General features: G+C 40.3%; 1 protein-coding gene across 4 annotated transcripts in view; it reads right to left on the reverse strand.

The window, feature by feature from the left end:
* Positions 1 to 20,297, reverse strand: part of Grm1 (glutamate metabotropic receptor 1) — a 394,906-nt gene that overhangs the window by 54,697 nt on the left and 319,912 nt on the right. For all 4 annotated transcript variants that reach the window (XM_017588777.3, NM_017011.2, NM_001114330.2 and 1 more), the window contains exons 5-6: positions 7,676 to 7,922; positions 2,276 to 2,444 (exon numbers count right to left, since the gene is read on the reverse strand). In XM_017588777.3, the coding sequence (XP_017444266.1) occupies positions 2,276 to 2,444; positions 7,676 to 7,922 (416 nt within the window). The remainder of the gene's footprint in view (positions 1 to 2,275; positions 2,445 to 7,675; positions 7,923 to 20,297) is intronic.

Below are 20,297 nucleotides of genomic sequence, written 5' to 3' on the forward strand. Positions count from 1 at the left end.
ACATTCTCTCAAGTACCACCAGATGTCCTCATGGGAAAGAGTTCCATCTAGACAAGAAGTGGATGTCTTGTGAGAAGCAGAGCTGTTAGCTTGTGTATGGTGGTTTGGGTGGAGTCACATTTACACAACTGAAATATCTTTATACAGACTGGAAACCATCAGTCTTCTTTGCCCTACACTACCCAAACAATGATCAGCTCCCTGGAGAATGTGGTCCACTGAATTGGCCCATGTTCTGTTCCCAAAACAAAATACTAGAAGCTACAACATTTATAAACAAGAGAGATTTATTTAGTTTGCAACTTCCTAGGACCAAACTGTTTGGCTGCTCATGGGGCTTCTTTGGCCTATGTCATGACGACAAAGTGACTGGTTGCTTGCAGAAGAGTCTAAGCACATTAGTGACCTTACCTTACAACACACTGCTGTTTTGATAAATCACTGCATGAAACAAATGATGAGTAATTTCTTTTAGGAGTGATGTCCCCAAAGACTTACCTATACATAGGTCCCACCTCTTAAAGGTCCCATCACCTCTCCACATCATCACACTGAGGACTAAGTTCCAGTGCACAAACTTCAGTGCTGCACAGACAAACTAGAATACCCATAATCTATATTTTTGGTTGTGAGCCTAGCCTTTAACGGCTGAGCCATCTCTCCAGCCCGAATACCCATAATCTAAAGGGTTAACCATGGCCGTGGTGGTCCTAATAAGAGCCCACTATCACGCCATGTATCTAGCTGCCGTGAGTACAAATGGTCATAAGGTAACATCCTCAGAGTAAACACAAGATAATGATTACAGTTGCTCTCAGAACTTAATTATTTCCTCAAAGTAGCTAGTGCCACCAAGAGTTGTTCCATCCTGACAACTTTTCTCAGCTGTGTCATGCTCGTAAAGGTTCCAAACCTTCCAACGTTTCTAACAGTTCATAGGAGGCTTCCCAATCCTCCACAGAAAGTCTGAGGTGAGGCTCTGTCCTCAGGAGACATAGCATACCCAGTATTCCTCAGTATACTTTGGGTCACCTCTGCAGAAGGTGGGGGGGACTCAGTCTGCAGCTTTCAGGCAGAGCAAAGGATCCTGATGGTACAGGAAGGGGTCCAGAGCTTCATACAAGATCAACTCCAGCCCCAGCTGTGCCTTGTGACATTTACGTGACAGCTTGTCTGCTTTCCTTAGATGAATCACAGCAAATTAGAGCTGGGGAAGACCTATTAGGTCACCCGGGCTGCATGCCTGCCAGCTCACCCCTCCTCCCTCATACTCCATTGCTTCCTGGATCATCCAGCCAGAATGTAAAAAGCCTGAACCTAAAGCCATGTATCCAATCCCTCTTCAGTGACCATTCTTTCCAGCATAACCGTCAAGAAATCTGGTATTTAGTGTTTATTTTCTCTAGTGTTCTGCAGATAGTAAAATTATCAGCTACTTACTCTCTCTTCCCTGACAGTCTCTGCATATAATTAAAAATTGCAGACTCTCTTTGTTTAAAAATAATCCATTTCGGGAGAACCAAAGCACTTGGTGGAGAAAGAGCAATGCTGTTCACAGTATCTGCATTGTTTTGGTTTCTCTTATCCGTGTGACTGTCACTTTAGCCATGTTCTTGGCATTGTCTAGCTTTTGCCTTCTGTAGACAATAGCTGGAACCATGACTAAATGACATTACTGGCTTTAATGTCCACATTTACTTCCGTTTCTAAATTTTTAATTTTAAAACAATTGCCAAAACGTTACAAGTTGGGCAACACAGAGGTTTGATATATGTATGCATCGTGTAATGACTGCCACAGAGAAATTCATTAACACATCCATCACAATCTGTGCTGTGCATTAGACCCCCCAGAGCTTTCTTTAGTAATAGCTGCCACTATGACTAAGCACAATGACTGCTTTCCACGCTTACTTCTGTTTCGATTTTTAATGCCGTTGTTCATCTCCTTGCTGCCTACATTATATGGAAGTCCCCAGTCTGTCATTGCTATTAAAATAAAACCTTAAACTACTTCAGTAGTTTTCATAGTTCCTAACCAAATATCTAGATAGCTAAAGTCATAAAAATATGCCTATATAAATATCTAAAAACCTATATCCTAACCTAATAGCTACCTCAGTCAGCTACCTTTCTTTGCATTTCTAGCTAAACATAAGAGCAGCCCTCTATGTACTCTTTCTGGATAATCTTGCTTAAAATTATGCTTTCCTTTGCTGTTGCAAAGTTGGTGAACTTCTTTGCAAGTAATATCTAGGGATGCATTTGTGCCTTACCTTAATCTGACCCTTTAAGCAAGGCTCACTGCACACAGATCGTACCATTCCGCTTTTGTTCATTTGGATTTTGTAATCATCAATATTCAGCACTCCTTCATGCCAGGTCCCCACGTGGACATAGTCATAGCGATTAGCTTCTGTGTACTGCAGATTCATAATGTCATACCTAACATAGAAAACAAATACAGGTGAGTCTCACCGGATATTTCCCTGAGAGAGAAAACAAAGGTAACTTGTAAATGGATTTTAGTGAGAGACAAGAGGTCAAAGCTTGGATCGTCACATCCCAGCACCAGTGACTGTTACATTTATAGTGTGTTCTGAACACTTCCTCTGATTCACATAGAATGTCTCTAGATCAATTCACTTTTGTCAAATGATTTATTGCTCTCAACATTTTTCTGTTTATACTTCAAAAGGTAATAATGTATGTATTTAGTTGATCAACTCTTTAAAAGCATGAAGTACCCTTTGAACAAGTAACAGTTCGTACTCCCCACGAGAACATTAATGTCCATACTCGGTTACATTTATTTCACATTCCCTTTTTATACCATTTTCACTTGCCATTTTCATTACAATGAAAATTTTAAAGATGGGAGACATTACAAAGCTTAGACCATTCGCTAAGTGCAAGAAGAGCAAGGAACCTGAAAGTGGGATCTTTTAGTTAGTAAAGTCATTTAGAGCTTAATGTGTGTGTGTGTGAGAGTGTGTGTGTGTGTGTGTGTGTGAGAGTGTGTGTGAGTGTGTGTGTGAGAGGTGTGAATGTGTGTGTGAGTTTGTGTGAGTGTGTGTGAGTGTGTGTGTGAGTGTGTGTGAGTGTGTGTGTGAGAGTGTGTGAATGTGTGTGTGAGTGTGTGCGTGAGTGTGTGTGTGTGCGTGAGTGTGTGTGTTATATGATGTATGTGTGTGTGTTATGTGATGTATGCTGTATGTGCTCCATGGATGTACAGTGCATGTATATGAATGCTGGAGTGGTGCCCATGTGCACTTGTAGAGTCTAGAAGATGACATCTGGCATCTCCTTCTATCAATCTCTACCTTGCTGCCTTGTGCCACAGTATTGCACTGAGTCAGAAGCTTGTCCTAAGTAGGTTGACCAGTGAGCACCCTGGATCTTCCTGTTTCTAACCCCAATGTCGGGGCTACAGTTATGAGTAACTCTCCCTGGTGTGTCAGGGATTTAAGTTTGGCTCCTCTTGCTTATTGTGCAAGCACCCTTACCTGTAAAACTATCTTGCCAGCCAATTTATTACTATGTACAGCAACACTCAAAGAGATCTCTCTTCTGACTGAGGCAAACATTTGTGGAACTGAACTATTGGTGTCAGCTATTTCAGAAGCTTTACATGCTGCGCAAAGGCAGAGTCGACATCTGAAATCTTCCTGTAGTAAGGATAGCATCGTGTATCTTTCTATTTCTTTTTCCTCAAGAAATATTTACTGCCACAAAAATATCATCTGGGGGCCGGAATACATTTTCCTCCAGGGCTACAGTGGAGGAGAGTTGGCAACATAATTGGTAGAAGAGAGGACTTGTCATCAGGATGACTGAGCTGGAGCCTTGTCTCATATTTTAATAGTAAGTTATAATACTTAGGGTTATTTGTAGTCTTTTGGGGTTCCTATATGGATTTTGGAACATAAGAAGAGCAGAAACTACTTTCTAATTGGGACACATGCATAGGTCCTATATATCTATATAGGATATAGGATAATATCTATATAGGATAATGTCTATATCCTCTCCAGATTCATTTGCTAAGACCCTTATCCAAAGTAACTGGGCAGTGATAGATCATGAGAAAGGAGCCTTCATGGTTGGGATTCTTGCCTCTGCAAAAGCAGCTAGAGAAATCTGTCTTACTTTCCTAGTACATATGGACAACATTAGAAGGAACCATTGATGAATCAGAAAGAAAGCCCTTCTTAGGCACGAAATGTGCTGATGCCTTGATCTTAGAGTCCCAAGCCTTCTGATTTTTATCAACCAAATGTCTACTACTTGTAAACCAAGGGAAACAAACTATCTTGTTGTATCCCCACAGCTAAGACTTGGAGGGGATAAAAAGCATTGTCTAAGATCATTCATATTTCTAGTTCTAGGAACATGTTAATATACGGGCAAGTTCTACTATGTAAGATACTTAGAAAGATGGTGTTGTTATAGCCATTCATTTCCAATATCTCTAGTGATCTTCCTCTTTTCCCAACTATAACATGGGGTACTTTGCCTAAGCTCTATGCTTGGCTTCTTCCTGGATCTGCAGAGGCATTATTTCCCACAGTGCTATGCACAGATCTTAACCTGCTGCACTACAAGAGTCAGCATGCCTCTTTGCTTCTTTATATTTGACCCAAGAAACTAGATGGCAATTAAGCAGCACATATTCCTCTTCCGGGGCAGTCTTCTGCTCCCATCCCATGTCCCTGCCTTCTGGTATACGTGTCTCTTTGAACCTATGTCAGAGTCATTCTCATTCTCAGCACCGTGGACAGCTACTGTCTCTCAGCCTGCCTTGGTTTCGGAAATCTCTTGGCTGTACCTGGCCTACCTCCTTAACTAGACAATAACTATCCATTTACTGGCATTGCACTACCCTTTCTTGATGTGTAGATGTGTCCTATCACCCGTAGGGAAACTCCAGGCTTCTCCACACCCAGATTCTAACAGTTTCTACAAATAGTTTCCTGAAAGAAAATCAAGTAACTTTTATGGAAAATAAAGTAACTTTTTCCCCTTGCCTAGTGGGAAAAACTTAATGCTCCCAGAACTCATTATTTATCTTCTTGCTGCTCTAGCTTTTGGGTGGTACTTACCATCACCCTTGTTTCTGAGGCTTATCAGAATACTTCAGAGTATCTCTGAGTGAAGGCTAAGTGACTACTAATTGTGAGCTGGTGGCTCACGCTCATTTGGGGATCAATGACCAATCTACATCTCCAATATCTTTACATTTGGAGCTCATGGCAGTGAACCTGTTGTGACCATTCAATAAAAAATCATCCCATTTTTTCCCTTTCATTAATTTCTGCACTTTACTCCATATTAGAATGTGGCGTTTCTCACAAGCTTCCAATGATGCCTTTGCAAGGTGCCAGCTTAAACCATCCTTATAAGTCACTCTTCCAAGACTGGAGACTCTCATTAGCACATCCTTGTTTGTTCTTTCATAAAGAAAGCCAGTTCACACTTCATTAGCATTTAGAAACCGAAAATTTCACAATATTTTCTCATGAAAACACATTCTTTAAAAGTTCCAAATGCTGGGAAAAAAAACAGGAAAAAAAAAACTTTGAAATATCAAATTTCAGGCTTACTAAAAAAAAAACCTTGCAGTACTGGGATGTAAATAATAAACACAGCCCCACCCACATTTTTGGTTTTTTGTTTGTTTGTTTGTTTGTTTGTTTGTTTTAAACATCAAGGTTTCTTCCTGGTATGTTGCTACATTTTATTTGAGGTATCCTTATGCAAATCACATCTACAGGAAATCTACAAGCTGAATTCAGTTTAATCTATGCGATGATTAACTGAAATAATTACTAGAGGGACCAAAAGCACATGATAGTATGACAGCAGCTAGAAGCCAAAGGGAGGTGATGGGGGCGGGGGAAGGTGAACTGACTAAGTTGACCCACTTCATGCGGGGGAAATGATGCCACGAAAAGGGATTGAGTGGAAGACTCCAAAATTAAAATGCAACTAAAGATGAACTAGATAGAAGCTGATGATCTGCATGACTTAAAAGTAGGAAAGCAGGAAGGAAATGTGTGTTTAGTGAGTGTGAAAATACTCCAGTCCTGCGTTAATTAAACACTGAATAAATTCCATGTGTGTCTTGGTTCTGTTACTGCTATTATTTCATCATCATCATCATCATCATCATCATCATCATCATCATCATCATGATCCTTACCATTACTACTGTTTGTAATCATGAAGAAGGTTTTTACAAAGCAAGTGTAACCCTCTACTGCACCTCATTTCCAGTGGACTCAAGTTTACAATAGTGGGATTAGATGGGTGGACAATCTCTCTTCTAAACCTCCAATCCTTTCATTTCTCCTGATATCATCTCCTAAAGTACACAGATTCCCCACATTCCCAGGCCCTGGGTTATATAAACCACTCACATTTCAATCAGCATCTGACCGCACCTAGCTGGCATCTTGGAAGGAATCCTATAGTACATGGTTTTAATTGTTGACAAAGATGTAATATTCACCCTGCATTCAGCTGTTGGATTTTTATGGGAAGATTCCATTAAGCCCCCACAAGGGATTCTCCACAGGTAGAACTTGACACGTCCATGCTAAGTTTCTCACAGTAGTTGTATCATGACACAAAGAAAGCTTCCAGCAATTTTGCCTAGTTTTAGGATTAGATAAGAGCAGCATGATGTAGCAAGGCCATGACAAGGCCTCAAGTCAGATCACACTATCTCCATGTGTGACTCTATCACTTACTCTCTGGGTGACATTTAGCGACAGGCTAACTTGGAGAGTTACTCATGATTTGTCAGAGAAGGAAATTCTTAACTTATCAATGTTAACTAATTTAATGTTTCTCCTTAGCATAGAGCATGTTTCCCTTGGAATCTTAAACTCTGTAACATTCACTCTGGAAGATAGCAGGGCTTGCATGATGGACACACTGGGCTTCACCTAAGGGATCAGTTTTCCTGGTAAGGATTTCAATCCCTCTGCCATTCTTATTATCTCTTTCTTTGGAAAATGTGTATGAATGAATCCAGCTAATCTTCATACAGAACACATCCATTATGTACCAGCTATGCATGAGCTCACTGATGGCATCAAAGCAAATGTTGCAGAACAGATTGTGTGTAAAATGACTCAATAGAAAATTACATGAATATATATATATATTCTTTTAATTTCCTTGTTTTTTTGAAAACTACTACAAACCAAATCCCCGACCTCAGACCCTCCACTCTTTCTTTTTTGAGATATATAAACAGAAGCATATGTTGTTACCCTGAGAAATAAACATGTACATGGAGGATTTTGATTTTGTCACATAATATTAATCAGGTGCAATAGGCATAATATTTCATGAGGAAAGTAGCATGTGTCCATCAATGTGATGTCGCTGACTGGTGCAGACAGTGCTTTTGGAAGGTCCTGCTATCCAGGTATAGCAGGGAGGTCTCAGGCATCCCGAGGAAACAGACAGGTGATTTCTTGGTGTAGGGGTAGCTAGCAGGGTACAGGGTTCTTAGAGTTAAATATGGAGTCTTTTGGCCTTTTCAAAATGGGTATGCTCTTAGTTTTATCTGTCTAGGTGAATTTATCTTCGATACTCCCAAACCATGGCACCAAACAGAACCCTAGTTGGCATTTGTCTGGCTCAAGGTTCAAGAGATACCTTACCTTCCGGGAGCATCCCCCTTCTCATCGAACCACACCTCCTCTCCAGACACTCCGACAAAAGAGGATTTGATGAGGAAATCCAGGAGCTTCCTGCCATCAATGGGTTTCATAGCATCACACAGGCCCACATGGCCGGGACACAGAGCATGGTGCATGTTCTGCAGCCCATGTGCCATGGCATAGATGGCATTGATGACAAATCCCATTTTGCTGTCCTGGACATAGTTTTCTTCCAAGCTTTCATTTCCTGTAACAATAAAAACAGATCACTACCAGGGTGACAAATAAGAATCCAGTCAGGGCTATACCCTCAATATCCAGAGCCCAGTGCTCAGTGATTTCAGGGGCTTCAGACTCTGACAGGGATCATGACATTGGGGAAAGCAGAGCTTGTTTTGTACTTGTGACCGACTATTATATTCTGTCTGAAAACAGTTATTTCCTGGTTTCCTTCTTTATTTAGTAAAGATTTTATGTTATAGAGTAAACAGCATAGAGTTCAAAATTAAGATTTTTATGAAATAAATCATCAAGGAGCAGTAGAAAACTTTTTTTCTTTCACAAGTACTTATAATACAAACCTCCCTATCTCATGGTACCAGAAAAAGAATTTTGCATCTGTTTTGATGGTCTACAATTCATGCTACTTCAGTTTATTCAATGTCTAGCCTCCAATGTTTTGTTCTGGTGACTCTATGATGTTCTCGTCTCTAGGGACATGAAACCCAGACTTAGAAGAATTACATTTAAAATGTATATTCCAATCAGCAGGTGCTTTGCTAAGGAATTTCTGGGTGGGGAATTCATATTCTACATCAAATTGAGCCTTGTTCACTTGTGAATCTTATAACACGATTTGTTCCTTATAAATTTTGAAAGCCTTGCAGTTCGTTCTACCCCTGTCACGGGTGACTAAACCTGCCCCAGTTGCCAGCTAATTTCATAGAAACTGAAATGTTAGATTGTTATGTCCACATTAAAAATCTTCATTTTGGACATGGATATCCAGGAAAAACTGGGAGGCCACTGGGCTTTGTGAAATAAAAGTAACGATTTCAGAAAACAAAACTGACTTTGGATACATCACCAGCAGTCTTTGGGAAGCCTGGACTTGGTTCTGTAGATTCCCTCTGACTACGATCTAGCTGAAGGGAATCAGGAAGTCCAGGACTTTAGAGCATCTAAAAGGACCAGTAAGAAATTTTGACTTTGGCATTGAACTTGGAATGAAAATAGAAAGTCCTAGAGCTCTATTTAAAGAATGGTCTATTTAGATGAAGTTGAAATTTGAGAGACGCTGTGTATCAACCCTGAGAGTAAAGTGCAGAATTATGGACTCAACCAACTTGAATCCATCTTCCAGATTTGCATGACATGTCAGTGTTAGGAGTGGAATTTACTTGAAGTACTATTTGTCAGACTAAACTTTTCCAAGAGGAATCCAAGAATTAGGGAAGCTCAAAGGGACATTTGAAACTCCACCCACTCAAAATGAATACACAGCACTGGATTAGACAGAGAGCAGAGATAACCTTTGCAGAAGTTGCCAAGTCTTTGAAATGAGGCCTCTTGGGATGTACAGTAAGATCCGTCTTAACCCAGTAGTTGTCAAGTGGTCCCTCATACCATACATCAGCACCAAGGAAGGATCTATTCTTGGACATCTATGAAATCAGTGCTCTCGATTTGATCCCTATTTAGGGCGATCATATAACTTATCCGAAATGGGTCACTTTTTTTCAGGATGAAAATGAATGGGAAAGATAATTATTTCTGAACGCAAGTGGGAACGAGACAAGCTAGGGAAACCAATGCATGTTCTGGAGCCTAAGATTCCAACTATGCCTATTTACTGATTATAATATGGCTCTGATTCATATATGTACACAGAAAAATATAAACACGTGTGTGCATGCTGTATGGTCTTCAATACTTTGATTAATCTTGACTAATTTTACATTTATTTAATTTTGATGACAAGTATATAACAATAATTATCAATTTTGGATTTATGTTATAATACTCAGTATATGATATATGTCAGAAAGACATTAGCCTTCCCACTTTATAGTTGAGGAAAGGACAGGGTGTAATATAGATCTAAATGCCTTTCCACTTTCAGTGGCTACCCAGTGATCATACAGGAAGTAGAAGGTAGGACATTGAGCTGTGAACCAATATCTTCCCAAGCTCTGTTTAAAGTGTCCTCCTTGGATTATTCCAGATGTCCACAGATGCTTACTATTGAGAAGTTTTGGCACCCAATCCATCAGCAGGACAAAGAAGACTGGCCTGCCAGTATTTGTCTTAGAAAGACCTCAGAATCTTGACAGTGTTTCTAAGCAATGTTCACAAGACAAAATGTTCACACTCTTCCAAATAAAACTGCTAGCACCTAGGCTTTCCTGTTTTCTTAGTATTTGTGGCTCTGTATAGCAAAAGGAAGTTACAATCTTTGAGAATTTTCTCTTAATTCACAATATTTCTGAGACTTCAAGGCTTAACTGACCTACATAGTAAATTCTGGGCCAGAGTAGATTACATTGTGAAATCCTTATTCAAATAAAATAAAACTCAAAATTCTCTACAGTAAAATACACCTACAGTAAAATACAGAAGTCTTTACTGTGCAGTAAATGACATTTCACAATCACATATCTATGTCATTGCTGTAAGACATTGGCACAGAGCATTTTCAGAAGTTTTGTGCTTAGGAAGTTTAGGATTTCCTTCATGTATACCTTCATGGTTCATACCTTTGATGGTACAGGTCCCAAGTATTTGGTTTTCTGGTTTCACCATAATTGGCACATTTTTCATCCTTAAAATTCTGTCTTGGGATAGGAGGTAGATATACTATTGCCATTTATGTGACATTTCTGTGTCCTGAAACCTTGATAAGTTTCACTTTCTTCTTTACCATGCATGGTTCATCTTTGAGACAGGGTTTTCTATGCAACCCAGGCTGGCTTTAAAGAAATGATCCCGCCTTGCCTCTCCAGGATTGTGATCGTGGGTATAGATCAACCTAGTTGGCTAAGTTTACTTATTAATTCTAATTTTACATAGTTTTTACATAGTGTACTCTGCATACTAACATTATTTGTAAAACCATGCCTAGTCAGCATGCTTTGGGTCCTACTTCTTTGAATGAAGATTTAGGAAACGCTTTGGTAAGCTCTCTAAGTCTCTGTAGTTACCTACTCAAAGAGCAATAACCAGCAAAGACAGGAATAGCATGAACAAGAAGGTATTCCCTGCCAATTAGCACTACGCATGCACGCAGAAGCCTTGAGCAGTGACTGGTGAGGCTGCACTACAGGGTGATGTTTGTAGCAAAGACAAACCATCTTCATGTGTGTTTGTTCTGAATTTTTATAGAATACTGACCTACTTTAAACATCCCAAGTTGCAATATAGAGACACTCTATTGAAATACTACTTCCAGTAAAGTGTGACTTTATTGGCATCCGGACTTACCGTTTTAGTAAACCATTCCCACCAATGTGCCTAGAAATCTGATCGTATTGACTTTTTCAAATCAAAGTCCTTGATTTGAAAAATCTGGCTATTTCCAAAGCCAGAATGAAAGTACAATTAGCAGTGTTTTACTTTCTCATGCAATAGGGAGAATTCTGGAAAATATTACTAATATGTTTCTCTCTGGGGGAAAAATTCTTTCCATGTCTTGGCATTTGTCTCTCTACTGCTTCATTTTCTTTGACAGTGTTATATGTTCAATACACAATTTGATAGTGTCATTATGATTAAATAGAAAGGTCAATGATTATTTTGTATTGTTAACAAATCAAGTGAAGAAAATGACATTCGTATCCCTTTGCACTGCCAAGTATTAGGTTTATTGAAGGAAGATTAATCAGGCCACTTTTAAAATACCAACTTCCAAGTCGACAGTGGCCTCAATTTGGCTTAAAGACTTAGGCAGCTAAATTTTCTTTTTTTTAATTTTTTATTATATATTTCTTTACTTACATTTCAAAGGTTATTCCCCTTCCCAGTTTCCTGTCCATAAGCCCCCATGCACCATATGGGTATTCCTCCTATACATTCCCCTTGTTGGCCTCCCCCATATTCTCCTGCACTGGGGGGTCCAACCTTGGCAAGACCAAGGGCTTTCCCCTCCACTGGTGCTCCAACAAGGCTATTCTCTGCTACATATGCAGTTGGAGCCCCAGGTATAGTCCTTCGGTAGTGGTTTAGTCCCTGGAAGCTCTGGTTGGTTGGCATTGTTGTTTTTATACACATATTCCAGAGAGAATTTTTGATAAGCTTCAGAATAGCCTCGTCTTACCCATGTTCAGGCCGAGCATCTGCAAATGCTTTGTTTCCTCTGATACTACATTTTTCTCATCCCATAAGGATTCTCTCTGCTAGTATCACAGAAAAATATAACCCTTCCATTTTTTTCTATTCAGTGTATTAAAATACAAATGGACTCATACATGCAATTGGAGAGAAAAAGGAAGGATCATTTAATGAAGTCTATGCTACTGCTCTTACTATTAATTGACTTTCTAGTGTTTAATCCAGTCTGTTCTTCACGTGTGAACAATTTAGACATCTTTCTAAGTACACCTTAACAGTCCACTGTTAAGAGAGAAATTTCTCCATTGTGTGGCACATAAACGGCAGACCTCTTACAGATTGAGGTAATCCTCAATTTCCTAACAACACTACTGCTTTAGTTAATACATATTTCAAAAAACTGTGGTGCATGTGAATAACACATAAGAACAGTTGCTGGCGTATTTAAATATCTTGAGGATCAGCCAGTAACATTCAGTTGAACTGTGAGGCTCTGTGTCTGTCTAGAAAGGAAACAGGCTACCCCTATGCTCTGTTATTGATACGGTCCAGAATAGCACCAGAGAGGTGCAAACCACACTCCCTGGAATAAAATCTTTGCAGATTTGCAGTAAGTGCTGGCAGCTAATTGTAGAGATGTAGCATATTACAGAGGGTTTTTGTTGAGTGTGGGAAGTCAGTCTGTTGTTAAAATACATCAGGAAACAGCTCCTTCATCAACAACCTGCTGTACTAGGACCATTTAAAATCTGTTCCTCTCTTATCTCTTCTTGTGGCCTCTCCTTTTCACCCCAAGAGGCTGTGGCCACCAGCCTGAGAGGACAAAAGGAGAAGAGACTAAGAACGGGGTTCTGACAGTCTCGTGAATATGTACAGAATAATTTCCGGAGACAGCTGCAGTGAGATGAGCCGATTTTATTGTTCTAGGGATAGATGTATAAGGGCTTTTCAGGAGTATGGGTGGGAAGGGATAGTGAATCCTGATATCAAGTGAGCAGGAAAGGCTGACTGGTTATAATACAGCACCTAATATCATGCAGGCAGGAAGCCAGAGTGGTGTTTGTGTGCAGAGTTATGCAGTTTTGCAAACTTGGTACAAGGTCACTTTTGAGACAAAGCCAGACAAAGCCAGCCTCTTGAGTTCAGGAACACTCTCCAGACAACGACAGGCAGACAGAAAAGCCCCACTAATAAAGAGGCCCCCAATTTTGTGCAGAGCTCAGAAAGCTATCTGGTTATGGGAGTGCTACCTTAATAACGAGGTTCCCCAACATCTTCTGTGTGCCAAGGATCTATTCCTGTAGCACCATCTCTATTTCTTTATGAGAAGAAGAATACTCTATTTCTATGTGATAAGAAGAATACTCTCTTTTATGCATGGGGTCCATGGTTTAAAGCTCTTACCTTCCTCATTGAATTTTTGTCTGCAGTTTATTCTTTTTGAGTAGCCTTCCTTTCATATTTAAATGGTATGACTTAAATAGAGTAAATTTGATTGAAATGTAAGCACTGTGACAAAAACTCTATTAATTGCTGACCATTCTACGTACTATGTAACACAATGGTTCTGCTACCCAACATCCACTTTATCGTCAAAATACAAGCGTAAACTCTATATTATATTGATATTTTAAATCCAATTCAAAAATTGGCTTTTGATCAGTACAATACAATATCTATAAACTGACCAATTCCTATACATAAAAATATACTTTGGGACATATTAATGCATTTCATATACTTTAGGATTTTCCCTGTAATTCATAAATCATGTGCGTGAAATGGAAGCACAAAAGGCAGCCATTTCTGGGAGGAGTTTGGTATTTAAACATAAGGCAAGTGACATCTGACAGTACTGTGACTTTTCACTTCAGATTGATGTGAAGACTATGGGAAACTATGTTAATCTTTTACACTGATATTGTAATGGACTTACATTCTAGCCAAACTATGATACCACCCTTTTCCCATGTCACAACTTAGGGTATCTTGAAAGTCAGTTTCCCTATCTGTGATGTCCCCTAACAACATCTCTTAAACAAATCAAATTTGGAATTCCTAAAGGTCCAATAAATAATAGTAAGATTTAGTCAATAACTGTCACAGATTAAGAGTAGCTTCTAAGATCAGTATTGTCAAGAACATAAAGACAAAGAGCTCTTAGAAGAAATTATCAATAAAACACATGCAGGAGCTAGACTCATGCAAATCCACTTGGATATGCCAACCAGGCTCAGGCTGTGAGAAGAATATTTACAGAAACAAGGAAGCCAAATATAATTCAGTCCTAAGAAGGACCACCTTGAGAGGTCACAGGGCTGATCTAAATCTGTTCAAATTATACTCAGAAAAGGAATGTAAGCATAATTCTACTCTAGTAGAGGGAAATTGCTTCTCGTGGGACATGTGTTAACAAATCTGAAATAGCTACCCGTGCGTATAACAAGGTTAGACAAATAAATAAATTGATGGCAGATGGTATAAAAGAGTATATCACTGGTGGAATGGGAGGTTCCAGAAAAGTGAAAAATAAAGTTAGAATAAACCATGCAGTATGAGATGAAACCTGGAGTATCCGCATGCATTTAACATAAGCTTATGAATTTACACGGAAATGTATACATGTGGTTTTAAATACTTAGGCGTTTTCATGTGTAGGAACCTGACGAAACCAGAGAGGGTGTTCAGTTCCTCAGAACTGAAAATGGAGCTGACTGTGGGACACCTGCTATTATACGGTGCTGGAAACTGAAGTCTGCTCATCTGCAACAGCAGCAAACTCTTAGCCACTGAATCTATATATAAATATATATAAATATTTATAGATATAAATATATATATTCCCTAGTTATGTACAAAAGGAAGAAACATCCCAAAGTTTCAAGCACACCCAGTACTCAGATCAGATCAGACATTGGTTTCTATTCCTTCCTCTCTCTCTGTCTCTGTCTCTGCCCCTGTCTCTCTCTCCCTCTCTCTCTGTAGACATCCCTTTCCCCCAGCCCCTCTCTTTCACACACACACACACACACACACACACACACACACACACACACACACACACACACAGACATACAAGCACCCTTTTGAAGAGATAACCAACTAAGGATTTAGAAGTGGGACTGACAATTAGACAAGATGGATGAAGCAAAGAAGGGCAGGCTGTCAGGAGCCGGATGTAGATCTCTCCTGAGAGACACAGCCAGAATACAGCAAATACATAGGCGAATGCCAGCAGCAAACCACTGAACTGAGAGCAGGACCCCCGTTGAAGGAATCAGAGAAAGAAATGGAAGAGCTTGAAGGGGCTCGAGACCCCATATGAACAACAATGCCAAGCAACCAGAGCTTCCAGTGACTAAGCCACTACCTAAAGACTATACATGGACTGACCCTGGACTCTGACCTCATAGGTAGCAATGAATATCCTAGTAAGGGCACCAGTGGAAGGGGAAGCCCTGCGTCCTGCTAAGACTGAACCCACAGTGAACGTGATTGTTGGGAGGAGGGCGGTAATAGGAGGAGGATAGGGAGGGGGAACACCCATAAAGAAGGGGAGCGGAGGGGTTAGGGGGATGTTTGACCGGAAACCGGGAAAGGGAATAACATTCAAAATGTAAATAAGAAATATTCAAGTTAATAAAAAAAAAGAAGAAGAAGAAGTGGGGCTGAAGAGACGGCTCATAGATAAGAACACTGGTTATTCGTCCAAAGGACCAGTTGTTGATTACCAGCACCCACATGGTGCCTCACAACCGTCTGCAACTCCAGCTCCACGGCATTCAACACTCTTTTCTCTGCAGACATCGGGCACACAGATGGTGTGCAGATATGTGTGCAGACAAAACCCCCATACATGTAAAATAAAACAAAAATAAATCTTTAAATATTTTGAAAAAGAGTTATAGAGAATAAACGGTAAATATACACAGTGAGCCTGGGGGGGGGGGGGTGCTATAGTTTCCAAAGGTAAAAACCTCCTCAAAACTAAATACTAAAGTCAAGTAAAATACATCCACTGGTCAAAGCCAACCAATCCAACGATTTAATATGGGAATGAATTGGATCCAAAATATAAAATAACTAATCATACTGATACAAATGAAATATCAATAAACAGAAAGGGGGATAAAATAAAACTCTTCACCTGTAATAATTGCAAATAACGTGGATATCTTCTTTGTCCTCAGCAAGGGACAATGTGCTGCTCCATTCCCTGATGTGGCATGCAATTAGTGAGCTAGTTCCAAAAGTAACAGCATAAGAAAGGTTGTACCAGTAAATCCACAGTAGAGAGGCATGGTAAACACAGCCTTGCTCTTACCCATGGGGTCAATGCTAACCCAGTGTATACAAGACTCTATGGATATCTTCTACCAGTCACAGAGTTGAACTGCCAGACATATTTCAGCTAAGCCCAAATTTAAGGATGCTCATAAAATTCCTAACTGCTACTCCTAAAATCTGTCAAGGTTACAAAAGAATGGTTGAGGACTGTCACAACCCAAAGGGAATTAAAAAAGACAGGGGAAAGGGAGTTAATATAATATTCTGAATAAAATCCTGAGTTGGAAAATAAGAGAAAACGGAAAGTCTACAAAATCTAAGGAGGTTTGAAGTCTAACTAATAATAATGTTAATAATGTAGCAATGATGATTCTACTTAAACTGTGGCAAACGTCAGGCTTCAATAAAAGACACCAACAACAGGGAAAAGTGACAGCTAGCTCCTTGAGTCTATCACGCCTGCTTTGTGGCTTTTCTTCAAAAGGATTTAAAAAAAAAAAACACCAGTTTTCTTAAGTGTCTGAGAATTAGCATCACATCGCAGTCCAGTATCAGAGGAAGCAGCCTTAAATGCTCTGTGACATGAACTTCAGTGGGTTAAAATATTATCTAATTCTTGCCAACATGCGCTGTCACCTGAGGTTTTGATATTAGCCATTCTGATTGATGTAAGGTGGAATCTCAGGATTATTTTGATTTGCATTTCTCTGATCACTCACTCCTCCATTGCTGGTGGGATTGCACACTGGTACAACCACTCTGGAACTACATTTGGAGGTTCCTCTTCCTCAGAATATTGGAAATAGATCTTCCTGAAGACCCAGCCATACCACTCGGGAATATACCCAAAAGATGCCCCACCAGGCCATAGGAGTACGCGCTACACTATATTCATAACAGTCTTGTTTTGATAGCCAGAAGCTGGAAACAACCCAGATGTCCCACAACAGAAGAATGGATACAGAAAATGTGGTTCATTTACACAATGGAATACTACTCAGCTATTAAGATCTTGGACATCCTGAGTTTTTCAGGCAAATGGATGGAACTAGAAGATATCATCCTAAGTGAGGTAACGCAGACACAAAATGACATGCATGGTATGTACTCAATAATAAGGGGATATTAGAAAAATGCAGAACACCCAAGATACAGTCCACAGAACTCAAAAAGTTCAACAAGCTGAAGGGCTCAAGGGAGAATGCCTCAATCCCACTTGGGAGGGAGAAGAAAGCAATCACAGGGGGTGGGAGGGAGAGATTTGGATGGGGAAGGGGACAGGGTGGGAAAGAGGGGAACTTGATCAGGTATTGGGTGAGGAGAAAAGACTGAAGCCCTGACGCCAGCAGAAAGAATGGAAGCAGGCACAGGAGGAAGGAGGTGGAGGGACCCTCCAGAATGTACCAGAGACCCGGGAGGTAAGAAACTCTCATGAGTCAGAGAGAGGGACCTTAGATGAAATGCCCTACAGTGGGGAGAGGGAACTTATTGAATACACTTCCAGCCAAAAGACAGGGCATGAAGTGAGGAATGGGGTTGCTATGCTACAGTCAAAGTTCTGACCCATAATTCTTTCTGTATGAAAGAAATGCAGGGATGGAAATGGAGAAGAGCCTGAAGAAAAAAAGGTCCAGTGACAGACCCAAAGTGGGAGGCCAGCTCAAGGGGAAGCCCCAAGGCCTGACAATATTATTGAGGCTCACAAAGACGGACCTATCATGATTGCCCTCCAAAAGACCCAACAAGCAGCTGAAAGAATCAGATGCAGATATTTACACCCAGCCGATGGACAGAAGCTGCTGAGCTCTGTGGTTGAAAAGCTGGAGGAAGCTGAGGAGGAGGGAAACCCCATAGGAAGATCAGAAGTCTCAACTAACCTGGACCCCTGAGATCTCTCTGGATCACCAACCAGGCAGCGTACAGCAGCTGAGATGAGGCCCCCAACACATACATATACAGAAGAAGATTCCCGAGTTTGGGTTCAGTCAGAGAAGACTAAAGGCAACATAGAGCTTAGAGGTCTGGTGGGGTGGGGACATCCTCATAGAGACAGAGGGGTGAGAGGCGGTATGGGATTGGGAACAGTCAGAAGGTGGACCAGGAGGGTGATAAAATCTGGAGTGCAAAAAGTAAATGATTAAAATCAAATTAAAAAATATGTATCAAATTCACTTCATAGGGACTGATGGAATCAGTGACTGGCAGACCCAGCCTCCTCTCCCCTAATTCTTTTCCCACTCTCCTTTCAGCTTTTCCTTCTAGCCCATCTCCTTTTCTTTGTGACTCCTTCCAACATCTCAGAGCCATTGTCTACCAGGAGCCCCCAGTGGCTACAGTAGGTGGGGACTCAGGTACACCTACCTTCATTGTTTTCCCTGACCTCTATCCCAGTTTCAACTGATGTCTTAATCTTACTATGGCCAAAGTCTGTACATAGAAGCTCCTCCTTCTCACCCACCTCCACTACCTAGGGACTTAGCCTCTTTGGTGCAAACCTAGAGCCTCTCTAATTGTCCCCTTCTTCTCCTAACATCCTTTCCTTCTAATCTATATTTATTCTGTTGCCATACCAAGTGACTGCCTTCAACATTTTCTACCAGGGACACCGCAGCCACTGCACTTGGCCAGGACACAGAGTGTACAACAGCAACCAAAGGAAGAAAACCCACTCAATCAAGATGAGACCAGATACCTATGCCAAGAAACACTTCAAACACTTGTCTGGATCTAAATGCAAAAGCTGGAAGATGAAAAACCAAGCCAATAAGCCTCCTCTGGAAGTCAGCAATCCTACTGTCATAAGCCCCGGCAAAAACAATGACGCTGAAACCTAAAACAGGGAATGGGTGATCATTATTTCCCTGGGATTAATGATGAAAATTAGAGGCCATGTGGGTCAAGTAGTTTCACAGGGTCACACAGCTGGGTAACAGTAGTTGCTACATCAATATACAGTTTATATGACTTCAGATCTGTGCTTCCTAAGTACCATATCCCTCTGTCTCTCATCTGACTATAGTCTCAGAGTGCCATTATACTTGGCAGTATGTAAAAAGACAAGGCATCTGTCCCCATGTTGTTCATGTACAAATGAAATTTGTCCTATATTTTAGACCATATGAAACTTAAGAAACCATCTATCTATTTCATCCCAAGGCAAGATAGTCATGATTTGATTCACATACATGATATATTTTAGAGATAGGACTGTTTTATGACTCCTGCATATGGATACTCTGTGTATTACTATGTAAAGTTAAAGTTAATTACAGAACAAAAATAATTTGAAAAGAAATGTGAAGAATCAGTATTCTTGACTCTCTGAACCTTGGACTGACCTAGCCACACGATGCTAATAAACTCATTTCCTGAAGCGTGGTGCTAAATCTCAGATTCTGACATGAGCATTCATTTTTAACACAGTTGTCCTTGTGCTTGAAAAACTCAAAGACAACTCTGTCCTAGGAACAAATACCCACAGGAGGACAACTTAACTATCGAATTAATCAGGTGTTCTTTAGGCATTCATACAATTAGGCTGCTAATATTTGGGTGCCAAATGGAAAGAAACATCTTTGAGGAGGGTCTAGGGCACCACAAAGAGCTTTGTAAGCACTCATCCACACTCCATAACCAGAATGAAAATAGCTATCCACAAGTGGACCTTGCTCAAAATTACCAAAACCTCATCAAAAGGTGCTTACCAGGCATATGAAATTCAGGATCTCTGGGCCAATATTTCTACCAATTGTGGCTCCCCCTTACCTCTCTCTCTTTTTCTCTTCTCTCTCTCTTTCTCTATTTCTCTTCTTTCACACTTTCTTTCTAGTGTTTTATGGTAATGCTAATTTATGAGATCCCATGTGTTAACTCATTTTGGACAATGACTCTATCACAGGATTCAGTCCTATGGAAGTAGTCATGAGCATGTGCTCATTATAACACATGCACATGTTGGCTTCTAGATATTCTCAGTGATGGATGTAAGAGAAATCCACAAATGTGGTCA

The sequence above is a fragment of the Rattus norvegicus genome, chromosome 1, assembly GCF_036323735.1.
Source record: "Rattus norvegicus strain BN/NHsdMcwi chromosome 1, GRCr8, whole genome shotgun sequence".
Classification (NCBI taxonomy): domain Eukaryota; kingdom Metazoa; phylum Chordata; class Mammalia; order Rodentia; family Muridae; genus Rattus; species Rattus norvegicus.